Source organism: Bidens hawaiensis, unplaced genomic scaffold (assembly GCF_021521415.1).
Source record: "Bidens hawaiensis isolate Kalapana, Puna unplaced genomic scaffold, B.hawaiensis_p1.1 tig00026193_1, whole genome shotgun sequence".
Lineage (NCBI taxonomy): Eukaryota > Viridiplantae > Streptophyta > Magnoliopsida > Asterales > Asteraceae > Bidens > Bidens hawaiensis.
Window position 1 is genome coordinate 236,795 of NW_027494213.1, and position 22,726 is coordinate 259,520.

General features: G+C 32.7%; 1 protein-coding gene across 1 annotated transcript; it reads right to left on the reverse strand.

Moving 5' to 3' along the window:
• Positions 1-1,958: 1,958 nt before the first annotated feature.
• On the reverse strand, positions 1,959-5,490 carry LOC143573080 (uncharacterized). The gene is made up of 11 exons (XM_077058062.1): positions 5,131-5,490; positions 4,965-5,048; positions 4,766-4,881; positions 4,114-4,215; positions 3,920-4,036; positions 3,766-3,822; positions 3,270-3,336; positions 3,141-3,194; positions 2,738-2,812; positions 2,621-2,656; positions 1,959-2,084 (listed from the first exon to the last, which is right to left on the reverse strand). The coding sequence occupies exons 1-11, from the start codon at positions 5,239-5,241 to the stop codon at positions 1,959-1,961; spliced, it is 945 nt and encodes a 314-aa protein (XP_076914177.1). The 5' UTR covers positions 5,242-5,490.
• Positions 5,491-22,726: the final 17,236 nt, after the last annotated feature.

Genomic DNA, 22,726 nt, shown 5'->3' on the forward strand with positions numbered 1-22,726 from the left:
ATTTGAATAAACCACAAGAATGAAAACCTCATAATCTCTTTATGTGAATATCAACATAATATAGTTTAACCATATATTGGATAACAGTATGCAATAATTAAAAAAAATCTTAATGGCTTTACTTATATCAAATCCTAAAATACATGAAGAAAAGTATGGACAACCAAAAACTAAAACTTTTACATAGTTTATACATGATTTACATAGACTCAAACACCATAAAGGTTAATAGATTCCACCAAACCAAAATGTTGGTTCTAAAACATGTTTCAATTTTGTTGGCTTGACGTGTGGCCAAACAAACCAAAGCCACAACACTTATAATAATTCATAGGTTAGGCAGCCGAAATCTTCAATCTTATTAATACTAAGGAATCTCCTTACTATAACAAATATAAAACTTATCATATAAGAGAATCAGATTCCATGACTCCTATTCATCATACATCTAGTTAAACCTTCACAAACTCATATATAAATAGACCTTATGAGTTCAACATAACTTCATCCAATCCATTAACCACTTATAACAACCAAACACCGCCAATATGTCGAATAACCACAACTCAACCGGCCATCACCACCATCACAGCTTGACAAACAAGATATTGAAGATAATGCCGCACAAATTACATGACACGCCTCCTTATTCTGACGACTTCTTCAGAAATGGGGTTGAGCGATCCTCAAATTACCAAGCTCAAACAAACACTAGAGTTGCAAAATACCATGATCATAAGCACAAGTACGAGTTTATGCAATTGGAAGATGATATAAATGTGCAAGCTGCGGATTTCATTGAGTCTAAACACAAAATGTTTGATCTTAGCAAAACAATGTATATGATGGGTGGCTAGCTAAGCCATATATACATCATATAATATTGTAATGTTTATTATTTGTGTATTATGGACCATCCTTGTTGAATAATGTTGTATCTTTAGTGTGGATATATGTTTTTATGGTGTGAAATTAAATAAAGAATTTGTTTTTATTTCATCTTTTGTATAGCATAATTTATTGAAGGTAGATTGGATTTTACAAAATTACAAACTAGTTGAGTTTGATAACTTAATGTAAAAAATGTTAGTGATTAATGTGCAATAGTAATTCTACCATTGATTTAGATGACTACATATATGCATGTTACCTTAAGAAACTAAACCAAGCACTTTTAGAGTTTAAGTAATAAACTAATAATAAAACTTCGTTTTCGTAAAACACTATAGTTTAAGTTAAGTTATAGTTATACGATAGTTTAACACAATTAAGCTTTTTATATTTATAAAACAATTTAAAACAAATTATTTTATAAATTATCTAAGATTTAGTATGTCGAGCATATTTTTTTTCAAAATCTGCCTTTTTTAATTTTAATTAAATAAGGTCTATAGATTCACATTCATCTTCAACGATCATATTATGCATTACAATGCATGTCATCCTAACATCATATGAATATATGATACATTTTTCTCCTCGAGTAAAATGAGTCAATGACGGCTAATTACAAGGCATGGCATTATTTGGTGTTCAAGATAACTTCTGCGTCAAAATTATCAAATTGACGAATTTACTATATTTGCTACATACATTGAAGATGACCTTATGCTTATTGTCATGTACATTAGGTAATCTCGACTTGTGGTCAAACGTCGCTTAGAAGCTTTATCCACGAACCTTTTTCACGACTCAAAAGAGGTTGGCAAATAGAATAACCGAATCGTATTAGAATTTCCAAAATAATCAAAAAGAGATGGGAATCATATTCCTTTGCACCCTCTCAACAATGAACAAACAAGTTGCAATCCTAAAGGATTACCTTTTTGCCCTTGGAAAATTTAACATATTCTCAATAGTGACAATAAAACTTTGAAGATTCTATGTATAGATCTATAAGAAGTAACCATACTAATAATCTCAAAAAAAAAACACTAGTGAACTTTACCCATAATAAATTATGCATGCACTGGATTTGTTTCTTGAATCATATTTTCAACACCGATCGATTTATAATAAGCTTTTTCTGCATTCCGTAGGCGGTTTTGAAACATTTTCCACTCGTGTTTGCATCTATCTCTCACCTGTCACAATATTATTTGACCACATCATCATCATCATCATCGTACTCAGTATATCCCACCAATAGCAAAGCTATGGTAGGGTCTGAGGAGGGTAAGATGTAGGCAGCCTTACCTCTACCCCATAGGGATAGAGAGGCTGCTTCCGGTGAGACCCCCGGCTCGATAGTAGTTTTGCATCAAGCCCTAGACATAAGGCACATAGCACTCAATCATCGGGACACCAGCTGATCGGTGTATGTACCCTTATCTTTCAGCTATCAACGCCACTACATGATGCCTGATTAACCGTCCGTCACTTTTAACGTTATTTTCACGAGATTAGTAAAATAACGTCAAAATTAGTGCAATTTCACTTTTGCCCACCCGAGGGTTCACACATATATACATCATATGTGCACACCGCAAGCAGGGCTCGTATATGTAATAAAAGAAACACTCAATCATCGGGACACCGCACACCACAATATTATTTGACCACCTATAGTCAAAACCATTTTTAAAAAACGACACGACTCGTATATGTAATAAAAACATACCCCTTTCCATGGAGCTTTCCCATCTTTTTCTTTGCCCTATAAAAGAAACAATATATATCACACACACGCGCGCACAAAAGAAGATTACAAGGGCAATTTTGGAATTTTGCTTATTACCTGGTTACCAAGTGAAGGGACTCCTAGATGCACAATCCATTGTGCATCAAAAACTCCGATTTTTTCGTATGCAGGCTATATTTACAAAAAAAAAAGAGAGATTTTAATTTTTTATAATAAGTTGATTCAGGTTATTTTTGTTTTTATCTCTAACGGGTCAAACTGGTCGGGAGTCACAAAAGTGTTACATATTTTTATGTATAAAACCATACAAATCACCTTATTCAGAAAATAAACTATTTTTGGAATAATATAACGTTGACATTCCAAATATTTAACACGGGCATTAAAGAGTATACTCATATTGTTTCATTAAGTTTTCATTGGAATAATATAACTTTTAAAGACCATCATTAAAGAGTACTGTATACATCGAAACAGAAGGCAAACGAGCATGAATTACCTCGACGCATTTTTGTAGGGCAAAGTCAAGACCCCATCCATGAACCAAATCATTCTACATTTATAACCAATGACAACATTAAATATTTAAATAAAATAGGAATTTTTTTAATCATGGTATATGCAATACCTGAATTAAGAGCCACACGCAACGCCAAGCCTCTCGAGAAAATACTGGAGCCATAATCTCCACAAATCTGTACCAGTAACCGTTATTGGTAACGTAAAAACTCTTAGGTAAAAATTTCAAAGTTCATATTAGCCCGTTTGACTTCAAAAGTCAAACTTTACGTTAAAATTTTTTATGATATAAAATAAGTTCTTACGATGCGCATGGAGGCAAATGTACCCGTAACCGTTATTGGTAAAGTCAAAACTCTTAGGTAAAAGTTTCAAAGTTCATATTAGCCCGTTTGACTTCAAAAGTCAAACTTTACGTTAAAATTTTTTATGATATAAAGTAAGTTCTTACGATGCGCATGAAGGCAAATGTACCCGTAACCGTTATTGATAAAGTCAAAACTCTTAGGTAAAAATTTCAAAGTTCATATTACTCTATTAGCCCGTTTGACTTCAAAAGTCAAATTGCACATAAAAATTCTTTATGATAAAAAATAAGTTCTTACGATGCGCATGGAGGCAAATGTGGGTAGGTGCACCAGACCCGTTGCTCCTCTTCTTCTCTATCAAATCGTAACAAAGAAACAACGTAAAAATGTCATTTCTTTGATTAAAACGATTTAAACTTAAACTATACAAAAAGTCAAAGCGTTGATTTACTTGTGAACTTCAACGCCTTCTCGCCTTTTGGTCAAAAGCCATGTAAAACCGTTACTATTTTGATCCAGTCCAGGCTGTGATATCTCCAATTTGTGTTTCTTCACAAGTTTAATGTATCTGAAAAAGTAAAGATCAAAGTAAAAGTCAAACATTGACTAAATGAAAAGTCAAACATTGATAAACTGAAAACTCACTCTTCTGCATCAAAATTGTCAACTCCCAAATCTTCATCCCATACAAATACGAAGTCGTAGGGTGCAATAATATCCGGATGCAAAAATCTTTTCGCATACCACCTTCGAAGTCAACAAAAAGTCAAACATACTACTGAATCTAACCAATAAAAAGTAAGGATGGAAATTTCTAACATGGTCCTATTAACTCAACACGACACATATATTAACAGGTTTGGATTTGAGCTTAACAAGTTCCGTGTCTTAACATATTAGTAACATGTAAATAACATGTTTATATTGTAAATTTAAAAAATAGAATTTTATTAAAGTATGTTATGTACTTATGTATTAATGAAAACTTTTATGAATTTTGTTTTCAAATATTTTAAGGATTATTATGTAGAAGATTATATATTTATGTATTAGTTAAGACTTTTATAAAATTTTGGCAGTTTTTGGGACGATACATATGTATTATTTATTGTGTCCCTAAACAGGTTGTGTCGTGTTAACCTGTTTCTAAACAGGTTCATGTTCGTGTTTGGAGAAAATGACACGATTGGTTATCGTGTCGTGTTAGTGTCTAGCACCACATGCAAGCGTGACTTATCTTGTCGTGTCTAACTGTTATGCCACCACCAACAAAAAGTATAAAGCTTCGTTTATTTACCATTTAGTCTGCTTTGGAACACTTATGTGAATGGCCCGTTTTGACCAATCGAATTCATCCCATTCGTTTATTCGGCCATCATAATGGAACAGAAGGATAGTAAAGTTGCCTGAAAACTGTACAAAAAAAACGACATTAGAGGATATAAGGAGGTAGATAGCAAAGATAAAAAATAAATAAAAAAATAAAAAAGTTTGACCTTTTTGACTGCTTGGTTAATGTTATCTTTCTGATTATAACCAACAGTGAAAGTTACAAGATACTTTGGTTTGAATGTTAAGTCCTGCAAATCAAAATGATAATAAAAGTTAGAAACTTTAACAAGTTTTATAAAAAGTCAAACCTTTGACCAAATATTTTCTGACCTCACTAGGTTTACCATATAATCTCCTAGGATATAAATCTGATTCAGAAGCAATTATAGCTGGAGGTAATCTTTCTGCGCCCCGAGGGTTAGTCGAAACGAAAATCTGCATAAAACAAAATTTATCATTAGATATTTTTTAGTAATTATATTTTGAGTATTTTTAGCTTATTTGTCTCAATATTACCTTTGATGGACCATAAAGTTTTTGAGCTTTAGTTGAGGCGTTGTCCCTCGAGGCAGAAATCACATTTAAGATTGTTTGTGTAGATCGTCCCGAGTTTTTGTCACCAAGGTATGTATCAATTGAAGGTGCAAATTTGAGCTATAAAAAAAACCAAAAAATAATTGTCAGTAAATTCAAATATGTTATTCAATGTAGTAATCAGCTAGAATGCAAATATAGCTACTTTGACTCTTATAAAAGTCAAACATGGACTTTTTTGCGATATAAGTTAATAAACGTTTTTTTAACGATGAAAATCCAGACCAATAAATATGTTTTAAAGATAATATTGTCTATATGAAGTAGTAATTCTTGACAATTTGAAGTAAAATATAACTACTTTGACTCTCAAAAGTCAAAGCAGATGTTTTTTTCAGAATATATGCTGAAAACAGTATTTATCTTCAATCTATTTATCAACAATTTCTACATGAAAAAAATAATTTTTTGTACAATTTGAAGTATAATGTAAGTTATAAATACTTTGACTTTCAAAAGTCAAATCAGACTATGCTAAATGCATACCTTAGGTGGTGAAATAACCGGAAACGATACTCCAATAAGGAAACCAAAAACAACACCAAACATGACTGTTGCACTAGTCCTCATACATTCATTTGGTTTTCTGAAACTTGCATCATGAAGAAATTATCACATAATAATTTTCCAAATTTTTTTTCATTAAACATAAAAGGACGAAAATAAACGAACCTACGAACAATGCCTCCTCTTCTTTTAAATTCTTCTATTTTCATGGCGACACGGACAATTAAACCCGAAAAGTAACTTGCATTGTTATTCAAAAAATGACCAAAAAGACAGTTTTGATCAGCAAGCAAAACCTGTTTTGAAAGCCATAAAGACCATTAATTAAACAATATATTAGCAACAAAATGGCAAATAATAGTTGCTTGAGGATAAAAAATATCATAAGTACCAATTTTTATTTCCATAGACAATTAAAAACTGAGTGTTATCATTGCACCAAAAATAAAGAAAATCAAGAACAACAAAAAATCCTACAAAACCCTAATTGCAATACATTCTTTAACTAAATTTCACTAAAATTAAAATAATAATAATAATAATAACTAACTTAAGTAGCCCACAAATTTTTTTCAAGAATCCCCAAAACACAAAATAAAAAACTCAAAAAACAAATAAAAAAATGGATTCAATCAAATTGATGAAGCACAAATATAATCAATATTAAAAAAAAGGAAAAAAAATTACTACACCTATAGAAAAAGAAAAAAGAAGCTCAATTTGATTACATTTAATTCACATCAACATTGCCCAAAAACATGTAAAAACCTTGTCTTCATACACTAATATATCAAAAAAAAAAAACACAAAAAGTAACAAACTTTACCTAAAAGATTACCTTTAAACAGTTTTTTAGGAAGAACCCACAAATATTTTTAGAAAAACAATGTGGGTGTAACAACTTTAATCTTAAATATTTCGTGAATAAAAAAGTTGCATGAGAAATGTGATGTGGGGAGGGAGTTCTTCAGCAAGAATAATGTGGGCTCAAAATATTGTTATTCATTTAACTGAAGAAATTATGTGCTTTTGGAATGATTTCAAGTTGCTAAAGAATATGGTCTTTTGGTTTGAATTATTAAGGTAAGTTATTAATTTATTTTCATTGATTGTACATAGAATTCCATTAATTAATTATTTACCTTATGTTGCCTGATTTGGATGATTTCAAACCAATATTAATCAATGTCAAATTATTTAGATAATTATATATAATTCATCCTAATCTTCATTATAATTTCCATAACATCAAAAATCACAAGCTTGATATACTTATCATTATTTCATGCGAAAAGACGTATGATAAGAATCTTGGTATATAAAAGTTACGTAACTTGTTTAAAATACATGTACTTCTAAACGTAAGTTATCTATGACGTGAGTGTTATGTACTTACGTTAGCTCTTATGACTTTGAACTTTAACTCCCTTTATATGCACAATCATATCGTTAATATATTCCAACCAAACTATATAATATTGCTTAAAAACGTGTTTAAACTTTGTATATATGACTTGTGGAGTTGTGGTCAAACAAACCAAAACCACAAAACTTATATCTTGGGCAGGCAGCCGAAACCCAATCATAATCATATTATACCTTCCAAATGACTAAATGAATCCTTTCACAAACCTAACAAAAGTCAATATCTAGGACTATAACTGTATGTTTGGTTGAAAGGAGTGGAATGAAGGGGAAATGGAACGGGAGAAGGAATGAAATGGACAAAAGAATGAAATTGATCATTACAATTCCTTTGTCTTGTTTGGTTAACATATGGGAATGAAATGAATAATTACTTTATGTTGTTTGGTATACGAAAATTTTTTTAGGAATGAAATAGAAATAATAAAAATATTCCTATCCCAAAATATATATTTTTTCAACAAAAAAAAACTGAAATGGCGACGGTGGTGGTAGCTATGGAGATGAAAATGGTGGTGGCAGTGGCGACGGTGGTGGTGGTGGCGGTCAGGCGGCGGGGGTGGTGGTTGTGGTGGTGGTGGTCAAGCAATGGTTGCATTAGTAGTGATGGCGGTGGTAGGGTGGTGATGACGGTGGTGATGGCCAGGCAGTTTTTTTTTTTTTTTTTTTTTTTGAATGTTTAAGCTTGCCTCCTACTATTTACAATAAACCGCCATTGCCAGGGATCGAACCCTGGACCTCTCACCCAAAGGCCTAAGCCTTTACCATCCCACCAAAGTGGAGATGGCGGTGGCCAGGCAGTGATAGTGGTGGTGGCGGTTATGGTCATGTGGCGACAGTGACAATGGTTGTCGTAGTTATGGCGACGGTGGTGGTGGTGGTGGTGGTAGCTTTGGTGGTAAGGTGGTGGTGGTGGAGGTGGTGATGGCGACGGTGGCGGTCAGGTGGTGGTGGCGGCGGAGGTGGTGGTGGTGGTCAGATGATTGTGGTGGCTATGGTAGTGGTGGTGGTGGCGGTGGTTGTTGTTAGATGATGGTGTTGTTGAGAAAGTATGTTGAAGAATGAATGGAATGAAAAAAAAGAAGGGGGGTGAGAAGGAATGGTTTTGATGGAATGGGATTCCATGTGTAATGGATGATTGATTCCATGTGTAATGGATGATTCCATTCAATTGTGCAACCAAACACCTCTTATTTCATTCCCACGTAATGAATCATTCCATTCCGCCTGTCATTACTGCATAACAAACGCTACCTAAACAACTGAACAAACATAAATGAGGGAGGACACATGTTCGTTCATTTATTTTAATCAAACACGGACATGAACATATAACCGAACAAACTTTTTTTTGTTTTTGTTCGCTCATTAAGAAAATGGGCATATTCGTGTTTATTCGTTTAAAACCTAAATGAAGGATTTACAAACGTAAACGAACACAAAAAACACAAACTTAATTGAACATAACTGAACAAACACAAATGAACACAAATAAACATATAAAATAACCAAGAATATATTTTAAACGAACCCTCTATTATGTTTACATTTATATATATATATATATATATATATAACTACTTATGTATTTTTAAATTTTAAACAAAGTATCAAACACAAATGTATGAACATAAACGGACCTTCATCATGAACATAAAAGAACGGATAAAACTTGTGTTCATGTTCGTTCATTTAGTTAAAAGAACAAAAAATATGTTTTCATGTTCATTCGTTTATTAAATAAACAAACTTCTCGTTGAGTAATTTATGAACGTTCAATCCGTTTACAAACCTACTCTACAAATTAAAGTCAACATATGATAGTTTTTTATACCAAGTAGAGTTGCTATATGTTGATTAGTCAAAAGTAATAATATGTTATCTTCTAAAATGGCTTGAGGAATCCATTGCCAACCCCACAAAATAAAGCCAAGTGACATCTCAATTATTAAACTCTAAAACTAAAAACTTTTATAGAATTGGATTCCATTTCGTACCTTCTCATGCTCCACAAAACTCTTATAAATATGTTCGAAATTCGACATAACTTCATCAAACCCATCATCCAACAATTCGCAACTAAAAGCCCATTTTATGTCAACAATCCACGGTTCACTTGGCCATCGACAACACCACTATCGCGCTTCCTTGAAGAAGAAAGTCAAAGAAGTGACACACAAGTTACTTGACAGGCATCAATATCCTCGCATTGGTAGTGGCTTTCAGACACTCCCAAGCCTCCCGCAAGAAATTATTAGAAGCATGGGCTACAATGACCAGAAGCACACATCTATGTTGTTTTCTGAAATCGAGGATGATGTAGATGCCAACGTTGATGCAAAAGCTACAGGTTTTATTGCGTCGATGCATAAAAATTTTGAACTTAGCAACAAAATGTCTATATACGAGGTTAAGTGTATCATGCATTGTCCATGTCTCTTGTATTTGTATTTTTGTTTGTGTTTGATCATTTGTATGATGATGTTTTGATATGGAATAAAATAAACAGTTTCAATTTATTTTATACAGATTTTTGTCCAGTGTTAAGATACAAACACCTTATCATCATGTATTGGCAAGAATATCCATTTTACACAATATTTTTCATTTATAATATATTAATGTATAAATTTATTTAGACAAGTATAACTAGAAATATACCGCTCATATAAAAATTAAATGAATAACTTGGTGTCTTACGCGGCGTGTTGCGTCAGTATGGTTTTTTGCTTTTAAATATTAAGAATTGACACGAAATCGACCAGAATATCTGCACTAAATTGTACACACAAAGAAAACACAGTGCATTGTAGTGGGACACGAATTTGGTCGGTATCGATCGGTTTATGAAACCGAAAGTAAAGCAAAAAGATCATCCACACCAAGCACATGATTAATTTATTACAAAGAAAAAACGGACTCAAAACTCGTTATGATAATTTTCTATTCACCACCTCTTCAAAGCCTCTACCCCAAGCCACATATTTATAGATCTAACCCTAATATGCGACCAAGATATACTAATCATATTAAGATAGAAAACAAAACTAACTTGACCGATTTATCAACCTAGGTCCTTCTATATTTCCAGATTTTTAATACAATCCGAAATTATCAACAATAATAAGTTGGACCTTGAACTTGACCCTGACCAACAAATTAAACAAAATCACATCATCATTAAACCACGTATACATTGATCTAGAAAATTTAAAAAGTAATATATTCTCACCAAACTAAAATGATGTCTAAAATAAAATGCTGAATTTGTAGGCTTGAGTTTGAGTGGTGGTCAAACAAACCAAAGCCACAAAACTTACTAGCTTGGCAGCCGAAAGCCTTAGTCATATTATACCTACCAAAAATGGCTTCATGAATCCTTTTACAAACCGAACAAGTGCCTGAATTTAAACTTAATATAGCAATTAATAATATTTTAAAACAAACAAAAGGATTATGAGAATCACATTCTATATTTCTATCATTTCATGTCTCATTTTGACCGGTAATCTTGATAAACATTGACAAAGTCTTAAAATAAATCTGCCATGTGCTAAATAGAATTTCAACAAAGAAGATATTGAACGAATTGCAGCAAAAGTTACACGACACGCCTCCTTATTGTGACATATTCTTCAATATCAATGGTTTTAAGAGATTCTCAAAACGACCTCAAACGAACATTAGAATTGCAAACTCACACCAACCGTTAGAACTTAGCAAAACAAGATATTACAATTTTCATACGAGAACTACAAAAACCATTCGTTGATATTTTATCATACTTTTTGTTCTTTTTTGTAACACGTGCATTAGATTTTGAGGTTAAATTCAGTCATATACCTTATATACACCCTTTCCCTTAAGTATTTAGGCCTGTAAATGAACATGAACATGAACGGGGACATGTAATTGTTCATGCGCATAATCAAACAAATTTTTTGTTCATGCATGTTCATTCACTAAGAAAATGGGATCCTCGTGTTTATTCGTTTAAAACTTAAACGAATGATTTACGAACGTAAACACATACAAGCATAACAAACTTAATCGAACATAATTATTGAACAAACATAGACGAACGCAAATGAACATAAAAATAACCAAGTATATATATTTTAATTTTTAAACGAGCGCCTTTTATGTTTACATTTATATAAATATAACTATCTACGTATTTATTAAAACTTAAACAAACGTAAATACAAACATGAATGAATGAACATAAATGGACGTTCGTCAACATAAATGAACGGACAATATGTGTGTTCATGTCCGTTAGTATATTTAAATGAAAAAAAAAATCATGTTCAAACAACTGAACATAAACGAACTCCTTACCGACCAGTATACGAATTGTTCATGAATGTTCGGTTCGTTTACCCGCCTAGAAGTGTCCCCTATGAGGATTATTAAAAGGAGTTGCTATATGTTGATTAGTCAAAGTAAAAATGTGTTACCTTCAAAAAGAGTTTCTAAAATAGCCAGAGGAATCAATTGCCAACCCCACAAAAGAAAGCCAGGTGGTATCTCAACTATTAAACTCCAAAACTAAATTTTTTGAGAATTAGATTCCATTTCATACCTTCTCATTCTCCACAAAAACCGTATATATATGTTCTAAATTCGAGATATCTTCATCGAACCCATCATCTAACAATTCGCAACTAAAAGCCCATTTGATGTCAACAATGCACCATGCAACTGGCCATCGGCAACACCACTATCGTGCTTCCTTGAAGAAGAAGGTTAAAGAAGTGGCACACAAGATACTTGACAGGCATCATTATCCCCGCATTGATAGTGGCTTTCAGACACTCCCAAGCCTCCCACAAGAAATTGTTAGAAACATGAGGTCCAATGACCACATGCAGTTCTCCGAAAGCAAAGATGATGTAGATGTGAACGTTGATGCAGAAGCTACGGATTTTATTGCGTCAATGCATAAAAAGTTTGAAGTTAGCAACATAAAGTCTTATATAGGAGGCTAACAGCTTCATGTCTCTTGTATTTGTCTCTGATTACTTGTATGTTGAGTAACCTTTGCCAAACAAAATGTTCATTTTTGATGATATTTTGATATGGATTAAATTAAATAGTTTCAGCTTATTTATAATATTCGTATATACTAGATTATTGTCAGGTATTAAGACAGGTGTGTATTGGCAAGAATATCATTTTACAAAATATGTATCCATTATATCCTTAAACAATTTTCACTTTTATGATTATAAATATATATAAAATATTTCAATTAGTATAACTAGATATATATTTCCCATAAAAGAAATATATGAATAATTATATAAATCCGCTTGCTAGTATTATCATAATAATGACAAAATTCAGACTCGGTATGAAATACCACACGAAATAATTATATATTATATTGTTCCCGATAAAGAAAACAGCAGTTTGGAAAGATCTTGACCGTGTAAAGTCATGAAAATTTGATCTTGACCGTCTAACGTAGCAAAATTCCATCTATAAGCAGCGGGGTTACTGGCAATTCAGCATTATCTCTCCTGATGGATGGATGTTTTAACATATACACGTACCTATGGATAGATACAAAAATGATGAAACTCTATAAGCAGGGCCGTCTCTGAGAATTCATATACATCGGCCGAGCCAAAATAAAAAGACCCGTAGGCCTTAACGAAAATTTTTTATTAGCTAATGTACATAGATAAAACTTTTATCGACCGATTTATTACAAACAGAAACCATTCTGAGTATGCAATTATCTCATAAACCATTGCAAATAACCTTATTTTTAACATCAAAAAACTAATATATGTAATATGTATAAAAAAAGTTTGTGCCTCCGGGCGATGGTGCGGCTCGCACACCCTCTGAGCCTCTCCTGTCTATAAGTGATTGCTAGATCAAATGAAAATAAATTTTAAATGAAAACAAAGTTAGTCAGACAACATTGCCCGTAACAGTAATTTGACGACGATGGTCATTACATGTTATATATATATCCTCCCATATGTTGATATATCAGAAGAGGTGGACACTATGTGAAGTTCCTTGTGACCACACCATAGAGCAATATACACTTCGACCAACACGTACATGATGACATGAATGGACTTTGTTGATGTTATTCATAGTATGATGTCGTCGAATTTACTTGCACATCCTCGGAAAGATTACAGAAGAAGATTATACCAAAACGACACACTGTTCTCTAGGATTTTATGAGTTTCGCATAACACAAACTCATGAGCATGGGAATATGAGGATGTGGGCATTAACGAATAATGTTGCAGGTGCAACTTAGGGACAACGAGTTAATGTTACTCTGGCATATTAGTCCAACAGTTGTGTCACTGGACACTTGACAGCCTCCGGATGATCAAAATATATTTAAGTATAGCTGATGGTTTGCGTCTTTGGTGATTGCCCGCCACCTCGTTGAGTCACAAGGCAGGCGTCCACGTCAATGATTCGTCATGTGCCACGTGTTGACACGAGATTGATGACTTAACCAGGTCATAGAGGATCGTTATGGCTTGGGTAGCGGTCCGCTACCATCGGGATTCTATATTTTTATTTTAAAACCCGAACTATACTTTGCTAAATGCCATAAGGTCCCACATCTTTTAAAATTGATAATTAAAGCATGATATTTCTAGGGTGTTACACGTACCACGAGTTCACGATGATTGTGTTGTAAAACACATGCATTTTCATACTCGTTTTAATGTATTTCCGTGTTAAAACTTATTGTTAATTTATTTATCGAAATTAACATGAAATTACATACTTTTGCTTGTTATAGGAACCTTTGTACGAGAGGAGCGGAATACGATGATTTAGACTGTAAAATCAGCTCATACGGGAAGCGGAATGAAGACCGGGAAGCGCAAACGAGTTAAAATAGCAAAATAATCAAGGAAAATGGTTAGGCACCCCCCCCCCCCGCGCTACGCGAGGGATCTAAGGGGTTTCTACGCACCACGCGTGGCGCGCCCAAATCTCTAACCCGACTATTTTGTCCCCCGCGTAGCGCGGAGGACTAATGTTGTTTCTATGCGTAGCGTGAGCCAGTCTAGGTCGACCAAAAGTTGGTGTATTACTATTTAAGCATGTTTAACAACCCTAGATGAAATATAATTCATTCCAGCCGTCAATAAGGGGCTCTAGGTTGATTTCGAGAGAGGACACGGGTCAAGTTTCTGTGGAGAATCATTCGGTTGAAGATTCAAGAGTTTAAGCGAGTTAGTGAGTTCGGTTTTGTTTTTATGCTTAATAACTCTTGTAAACAGATTATGAACACCATTACTTTTGGGTTAATTACGTGTTTAATCGATACTAAGTGTGTTTGCTAAGTTTGATAGATGCATCTTAGGATTTGTGAGTTGAGACTTGTTAAAAAGAGTAGGTTCGCCCCCTTTTAGTTGGGCAAAGATATTAGGGGTTAACTTATATTCTTAGGTTAGTTGATTTAGTTAGCCGTTGCGAGACCACGTGCGTTTTTCTAGTTGTCGAATAGGTTGAGTTGTAAGTTAGGTCTTCTTATCCTTTATTTAGAATTACCTTCCATCCCCAAGGTTTGTAATTAGCTCGAGCCTTAGAGGGATTTGAGATATAGACATGAACCAAGTGGTGAGTCATTAGGGTACTTAGATAAATAAGTGTGATTTAAAAGCAATCTAGACGTTGTTAGGGTTTTCTGGTAACACTGACCGTAGGGCCTAGTTACCTTATCTTTGCTTAGGTTAGCTCATCTTTAGAACCGAGTTTCAAGCATTCATTAACACTCGAGTCTATCTTATACTTGAGTCTATTTCTCTTATCTGGTAAAACTCGCTAGTTAGTCATTAAGCTTTACTTAGTTCTTTGTTAGTTAATTTACTTATTAAATTATAATAAGTTCGTTTAAAATAAAATCAATTCAAATATAATTTGTAGGCAGGTCTTAGTTAGGGTTTAGTATACGAACGATTCGCTGTCTTTGTGTTAGATACTCAGACTTCGTTAGTACTCTTTACCACATACAATCGGTACACTTGCCGCTTGTGTGGAGTTTTTTTAGGTTGCCTTTTAAGCTCCCTTTGCGCATTTTGGGCTTCTTTGTGCCTTTTAAGCTTTTTTTGTGCCTTTCAAACTCCTATGTGCCTTTGAAGCTTCATTTGTGCCTTTTGGGCCATTAGTCCTTTTGGGCTTTGTTTTTTTCTTTTTGAGCTCCTTATGTGTCTTTTAAACGCCGTTTGTGCCTTTTAAACTCCGGGTGTGCGTGCCTTCTGAGCTCCGTTTGTGCATTTTGAGCTCCGTTTGTGCCTTTTGGGCCTTGTTTGTGCCTTTTGGGCCTTGTTTGTGCCTTTCGGGCTCTGTTTTTTTTCTTTTTGAACTCTCTACGTGCCTTTTGAGCTCCCTTTGTTCCTTTTAAACTCTCTTGTGCCTTTTTGGCTCCGTTGTGCCTTTTGGGTTCTTTTTGTGCCTTTTAAGCAACCTTTGTGCCTTTTGGGCTGCTTTGTGCATTTTGTGTTTCTTTGTTCCTTTTGGGCTCAGTTTTTTTTATAACGTACATCAGATTTTGAGGTTACATTCAGTCATATACCTTGTACGTGATGGTAGTATTGTCATTTTACCCTTTTCTTTAAAGAAAGGAGTACACTACATGCATAGTCCTCGTGGTTTAAGCCAAATTGATTTGGCCCTAAGCTATTTTTTATTTGATTTGTAACTAGGGATGTTCAAATTCAGATATCTGTTGTTTCAGATTCCGATATTCGGATACCCGAAAATTAGTGAATCTCAATATCCGAATCCAGATTTCGGTTTTCTAAAACTTGGTCCGAAATTTCAGATACGAATATCCAAACAGATTTCCGAATTGTGAGAAATGTTATATTATAATTTTAAAAATATATATTTAATAGTTTTCAAAAGAATTGATTCTTATATCCAATATATCCTAAACTAATCCAAATTTCTAGTTAATATTTATTATTAAATATGTAAAAATATAGATAATTCTAGTATCCGAAATATTTTAAATTTTTTTAAAATAACTATCTGAATATAAATTTTGGATATCCTAATTTTTACATAATTCGAATTATGATTTTTATCATGTCTTATTTAGACAAAATCCAGCCTACAAATTAAAAATATTGTCACTTTAACAACATATTAGTTCAAACAAAATCAAGCCTTCAAATTAAAGTCAACATAAAATATTTTTTTTAAGTATATATGTAAGTAAATGAACTGAACGAACATGAACATGAATATGATTTTAAGTTTAACCAAACACGAACATATAATCAAACAAATTTTTTGTTCATGTTCGTTCATTAAGAAATTGAACATGTTCATATTTGTTTGTTTAAAACCTAAGCAAACGGTTTACGAACCTAAACAAACATAGTCGAACAGAAATGAACATAAAAGAAACCAAGAATATATATTTTTTAAACGATTTAGATTTATATAAATATTATACTACTTACGTATTTATTAAAATGTAAATGAACATAATTAGGCTTGCTAGTATTATATGAATAATTATAAAAATTTCGCTTGCTAGTATTATCATTAGAAAGAAAAATTCAGACTCGGAATGAAACACCACACTAAGTAATTAGGCTGTGGATTTTCCTGTCAAACATGTCTAATTAAATATCTCTTGTTCGACTTGAACTAAACACAAACATGTTGAACAGTCAACTTGTTTAAACTTAAACGTGATGACATGTCAACTTGTTTAAAACTTGATTATAATCCATTTAAAGTTTCTCAATGTGCTTACAATTTCTCGCCAGTTTGACCCATATAGATTTTAATCAGTTACGTCGATCGTGTTTGGGTTACTTGATATTAATTATATCCGGATTAGAATGATATATTTAATATGAATAAATATATAGGTCGTGTTTAGGCTTGCCAATATTAACCCAAATATTTGACCTTGTTAGCCCTGCAGACGAGTAACTCCCCTATTTTACTATATATCAAAATATTAATTTATGGTCTTAAATATATTCAATATACTATTATATACATAACGTCATTGAGTCGTTTTTTGAGATTTCGTGCAATAAGAGTCACTGGTTCATGTTGTAATGGATTCATCAAGAAAATATATGCAACTCTCAGCCAGTGGTATGACCAGATGTACAAGCATTTATAAAGCATGCACACTTTCCATTCGTTGAGAGTTGAGACCACTCCTTAGGATTGCAGTTGTTTCCGATAAAACCAATCAGTTCGACGCAATTGAATAGATATTATCATTAAACATTTGGTCCGTAACAATAAGCTTGGGTCTATTTGGTATGAGGTAACTGAATAGTCGAATGAATGGACTTGGCGTGAGAATAGAATGGACAAGAGAATGAAATTAATTAACTCAATACTTTATGTTGTTTGGTAGGCACGAAAAACACAAGAATGAAATACAGTGAACGAAACAAAAGTATATATGCTGAGATTTCTTGTGTAATCGTTGATTTCATTTCATTTCATTGACCAACCAAACGCTTATTTTTTCATTCTCTCACGATGATTCATTCTATTCCCGTACTGCGTCACCACTAATACATCATCTCATCATCTTTATACCATGTCACATTGATCTAGAATGCTGAATTTTTAGACTTAAGTGGTGGTCAAACAAACGAAAGCCACAAAACTTACTAGTTGGCAGCCGAAAGCCCATAATATACATACCAAAAACAGTTGTATGAAAAATATTCGAAAATAACCAAAAGGACATAAGAATCAGATTCCATATATTTATGTTTCATTTTGATCATTCATTTACATAAACCTTTACAGACTCATAAATAAATTTGTCATGTGTTAAATACTTAAAACATCATCCAATCCATTATTTGGTCACTTGTAACTAGACATCATCAATATGCCGAATAACGACATGATGAACCATCAAAGAAGGCATCGAAGGAATTTTCGCAAAAGTTACCTGACACGCCTCCTTATTTGACATTTTCTTCGGTACTAACGATTTTAAAATATTCTCTAACCAACCTTAAACAAACCCTAGATTAGCAAACATGTAACTTAGTTAAACAACATTTATGATGGGAAGTTAGCCACCTTATCTCACCAGTCACCACTACATAAGTACAAGCGTATACATAGTAATTACTATTTGCAAATGAAAATTACAAAATCCATTCGTTAATATGTAAATCATGCTTTTCGTTCGTTTTTGTAACATACATTAGATTTTGAGGTTAAATTCAGTCATATGCCTTAGTATGGTCATTTTACATTTTCCTTAAAAAGAAGAGTGCACTACATGCATAGTTCTTGTGGTACAAGTCAAAATGTCAAATTGATTTGGCCCCTAAGCTTATTTATTTTTATTTTTTCATTTGATATGTAACTAGAGATATTTAAATTCGGAAATTTGGAGTTTCGGATATCCGATATTTGGATATCCAAAAATTTCAAATAGTGAATGTTAATCCTAATCCAAATTTCTGTTTTCTAGAACTCGTATTTGTTCATTAAGAAAATGGGCATGTTCATATTTGTTCTTTTAAAACCTAAATGAACGGCTTACAAATGCAAACAAACACAAAGAAAACAAACTTAACTAAACAAACATAGATGAACACAAATAAACTTATATATATATATATATATATATATATATATTAAGTGAGCGCCTTTTATGTTTAGATTTACATAAATATAAACACTTACGTATTTATTTATATTTAAATGAACATAAACAAACATAAATGGACGTTCATGAACATAAATCAACAAACAAAACGTGTGTCCATATTCGTTCGTTTAATTAAATAAAAAAAATATGCTCATGATTATTCTTTTAAAAAACAAACGAACATAAAGGAACTTTCTACCGACCAGATTACAGATAGTTCATGAATGTTCGGCTCGTTTATTGGCCTACAAGTATTCATTAAGAGGATGATTGAAAGGAGTTGCTATATGTTGGTTAGTCCAAATATGTTACCTTCTAAGAGATTCTAAAATGGCTAGAGGAATCAATTACCAAAACTACCAAGACTAAATATTTTGAGAATTGGATTCCATTTCGTACCTTCTCATTCTCCAAAAACTCGTATAAATATGTTCGAAATTCGACATAACTTAATCAAACCGATCAACCAACAATTTGCAACTAAAAGCCCATTGATGTCAACAATCCACAATTCAATAGGACATCGGCAACACCATCGCGCTTCCTTGAAGAAGAAGGTCAAACAAGTGACACACAAGTTACTTGGCAGACATCCTTATCCCAGCATTGGTAATGTAGTTCTCCCAAACTTCCCACAAGAACTTGTTAGAAACATGAGCTTTTACAATGACTATACGCAGTTCTCCAAAATTGAAGATGATCATATAGATGTAAACGTTGATGCAGAAGCGACGGATCTTATTGCGTCGATGCATAAAAAGTTTGAACTTAGCAACAAAAAGTATATATAAGAGGCTAACAGCATCATGCATTGTTCATGTCTCTTGTGTTTGAGTTTAATCATTTGTATGTTGAACAACCTTTGCTAAACAAAATGTTCATGTCAAATGTAACTTTTTGATGATATTTTGATATGGAATAAAGTAAACAGTTTCAGCTTATTTAAAATATTCGTATGTACTATATATTGTCTAAGTATTAAGATACAAACACCTTATGTGTTGGCAAGAATATCCCTTTTACATAGCATGTATTTATCTTTAAACAATTTTCATTATTATTATCAATATATAAAATAGATTTAGGAAATAAAAGAGGTAATGATATTGAAAAAAAGAATAAAATTGATCATTACCATTTTATTATCTTTTGTTTAGCTAGTCTATGAAAATAAAATAAATTATTACTTTATATTGTTCGGTAGACGTGAAAGACACAAGAATAAAATACAAATAACAAACATATCAGTGTCTCAATACAAAAAAAATTTACCCAATTAAAAAAATAGTAATGGTGGCGGCGGCGGTGGCAGTGGTGGAGATGGCGACGGTAATGGTGGTCCACAATGGTGACATTGTTGGTGATCACGTGACGGCAGTGGAAATGGTGGAGGCAACGGTGGCGGTGGTCAGGTGGGGTGTCACGCCCCAACTAACAGCTTATTATACGTCGGGAAATAACCATAATTGTTCATACACATGACACCCATTAAAGATGTAATATATTTGTAACCATATTAAAAATGTCACACATTTTTCAAATAAACCAACATAACATAACAAGAGTTGATATAGTTTATTAATTCATTTCCTATGACCATAGCAGAACTAGATTTGAATTCATTCTTGATAATCATCAAACCTTGTTATTTGTATCATGCATAAAATAATGTGTCAACTAATAATAGTTGGTGAGCACCAATATTTAGTATATATAGTTAATAGTTTAACATGTGCAATCTACTATGTCAAGTGTAATCCAAAGCATATATGAATAAATCATAGATGTATGTGATCAAACCTTAGTTGAAATAGACACTCGACTCGCAAGTCAAGATTCGATATAGACACTCGACCCGAAGGTCAAGATTAGTTGATTATGGTTTCGATGAATAGATTCATTATCGTTTCCACTGGTTTAATAAGTTAATAATCACACTAGATAATAGATGTAGCATGCAAACACAAACAAAAGTCTAACACATAGCCATAGAATATCACATAGACATAGAATCACTCAACGAAATTACATCATCTTTAAACCAATTCAGTACACATTGATCAAGACTAAATTATTCCGTTGATCAATCAAACACCCATTTTTCATTCTCTTATTAATTCCATTCCGACACCACTAAACAAAATTACCTCATCTTTAAACCAAGTACACATTGATCTAGAATGCTGAAATTTTTTGACTTGAGTGATGGTCTAACAAACCAAGGCCACAAAACTTACTAGTTTGGCAGCCGAAAGCCCCAATCATATTATACCTACCAAAAACACCTACATGAATAATATTCTAAAATTACCAAAAGTATATGAGAATCATATTCTATATTTGTAATGTGTTACATATAATTTCATCCAATCACTTGTAACTAGACATCGTCAATATGCCAAATAACAAAATGATGTGATGACCCATCAAAAAATATATTGAAGGAATTTTCGAAGAAGTTACATGACACGCCTCCTTATTTTGATATCTTCTTCAATATTAACGGTTTTAAGAGATTCTCAAACCGACCTAAGATGAATATTAGACTCGCAAACATGCATAGATGCACTAAACGTTAGAACTTAGCAACACAATATCTATTATAGGAAACTAACCACCACATACATCACACATGACGCATGTACATAGTAATTACAATTTTCGTACGGAAATTACATAAATCATTTGTTGATATTTTATCATACTTTTCGTTCTTTATTGTAACGTATATTAGATTTCAAGATTAAATCCAGTCATATGCCTTATACATGAGAGTAGTATTGTCATTTACCCTTTTGCTTAAAAATTATTGAACTACGTTAATGGTTCAATTTAATTATATACTTAATAAACCTGTTATAAATACATAGATGGTTCAATTCAATAGCAAATTAAAAATATAAATGAGTTTACTAATTTTAGTTGTTGGTTTTTTGTTTTTCTATTTGCTTGTGTATCAGTGTATGTTTAAATAAGCTGGTGCTATGAAGTGCTAGATGAGCTTGTAGTTGTTGATATGATTTTTTGGTGTTCGTTTGTTCTAGTTCATATATATTTTTTTTTCATTTTTGTATTGTTCTTGGGTTAATACTTGATACAATTCTGATTTGGGTTTAGTATGATGAAATTTTGTGTTTGTGAAAAAAATAAATTCATGTTGAAGCATATATTATTAAAAGGTGTATTGAATTATATTAATCTCAACTATCATCTTTTAATCGTTGTTGTTCCAACTAACGAATTGACTGTTGACGGTCACACCTTTTTAACGTATTTGTTCTCAATTGTCTGCGACTAACAGAATCTTAACGTCGTTACTTGCAGGTCGCCGAAAAATACTTTTGACCGAAAAAGCCACATTTTCTTGTCAGATAACTCAACCTGAACACCGCCACAACCACCAACTAACTCACCACCAACCAACCACCACCACTTGAGCACCACCAACCGATTCCGACGATGGTTATAGGGTCTCGGCGACCTCAATAATTGAGGTTTCTACAAGAAAAATGTTCCTAAAAGTCCTATCCAAGATTACAAAGTTGTTTGGGACGAACATGTTGAGTTTTCCCGCGAAAAATGTTTTTCGGTGACCTGTAACTAACGGCATTAGAATTTTGTGAGTCACGAACCACTGAATACAAATATAATAAAAAAACGGGATTATTATCAATCAATTCATTAGTTGAGACCAACAACGACCAAGATATTAGAGTTAGAGTTTTAAAAAAACATACACCATAT

Coding starts and splice junctions, on each gene's coding strand:
- LOC143573080 (XM_077058062.1), bottom strand. CDS start 5,241: ATGCAGATTTTCGTTTCGACTAACCCTCGGGGCGCAGAAAGATTACCT. Junction 5,049..5,130: donor TATATGGTAAACCTAGTGAG/GTCAGAAAATAT, acceptor TTTGATTTGCAG/GACTTAACATTCAAACCAAA. Junction 3,823..3,919: donor GAAGGCGTTGAAGTTCACAA/GTAAATCAACGC, acceptor ACGATTTGATAG/AGAAGAAGAGGAGCAACGGG.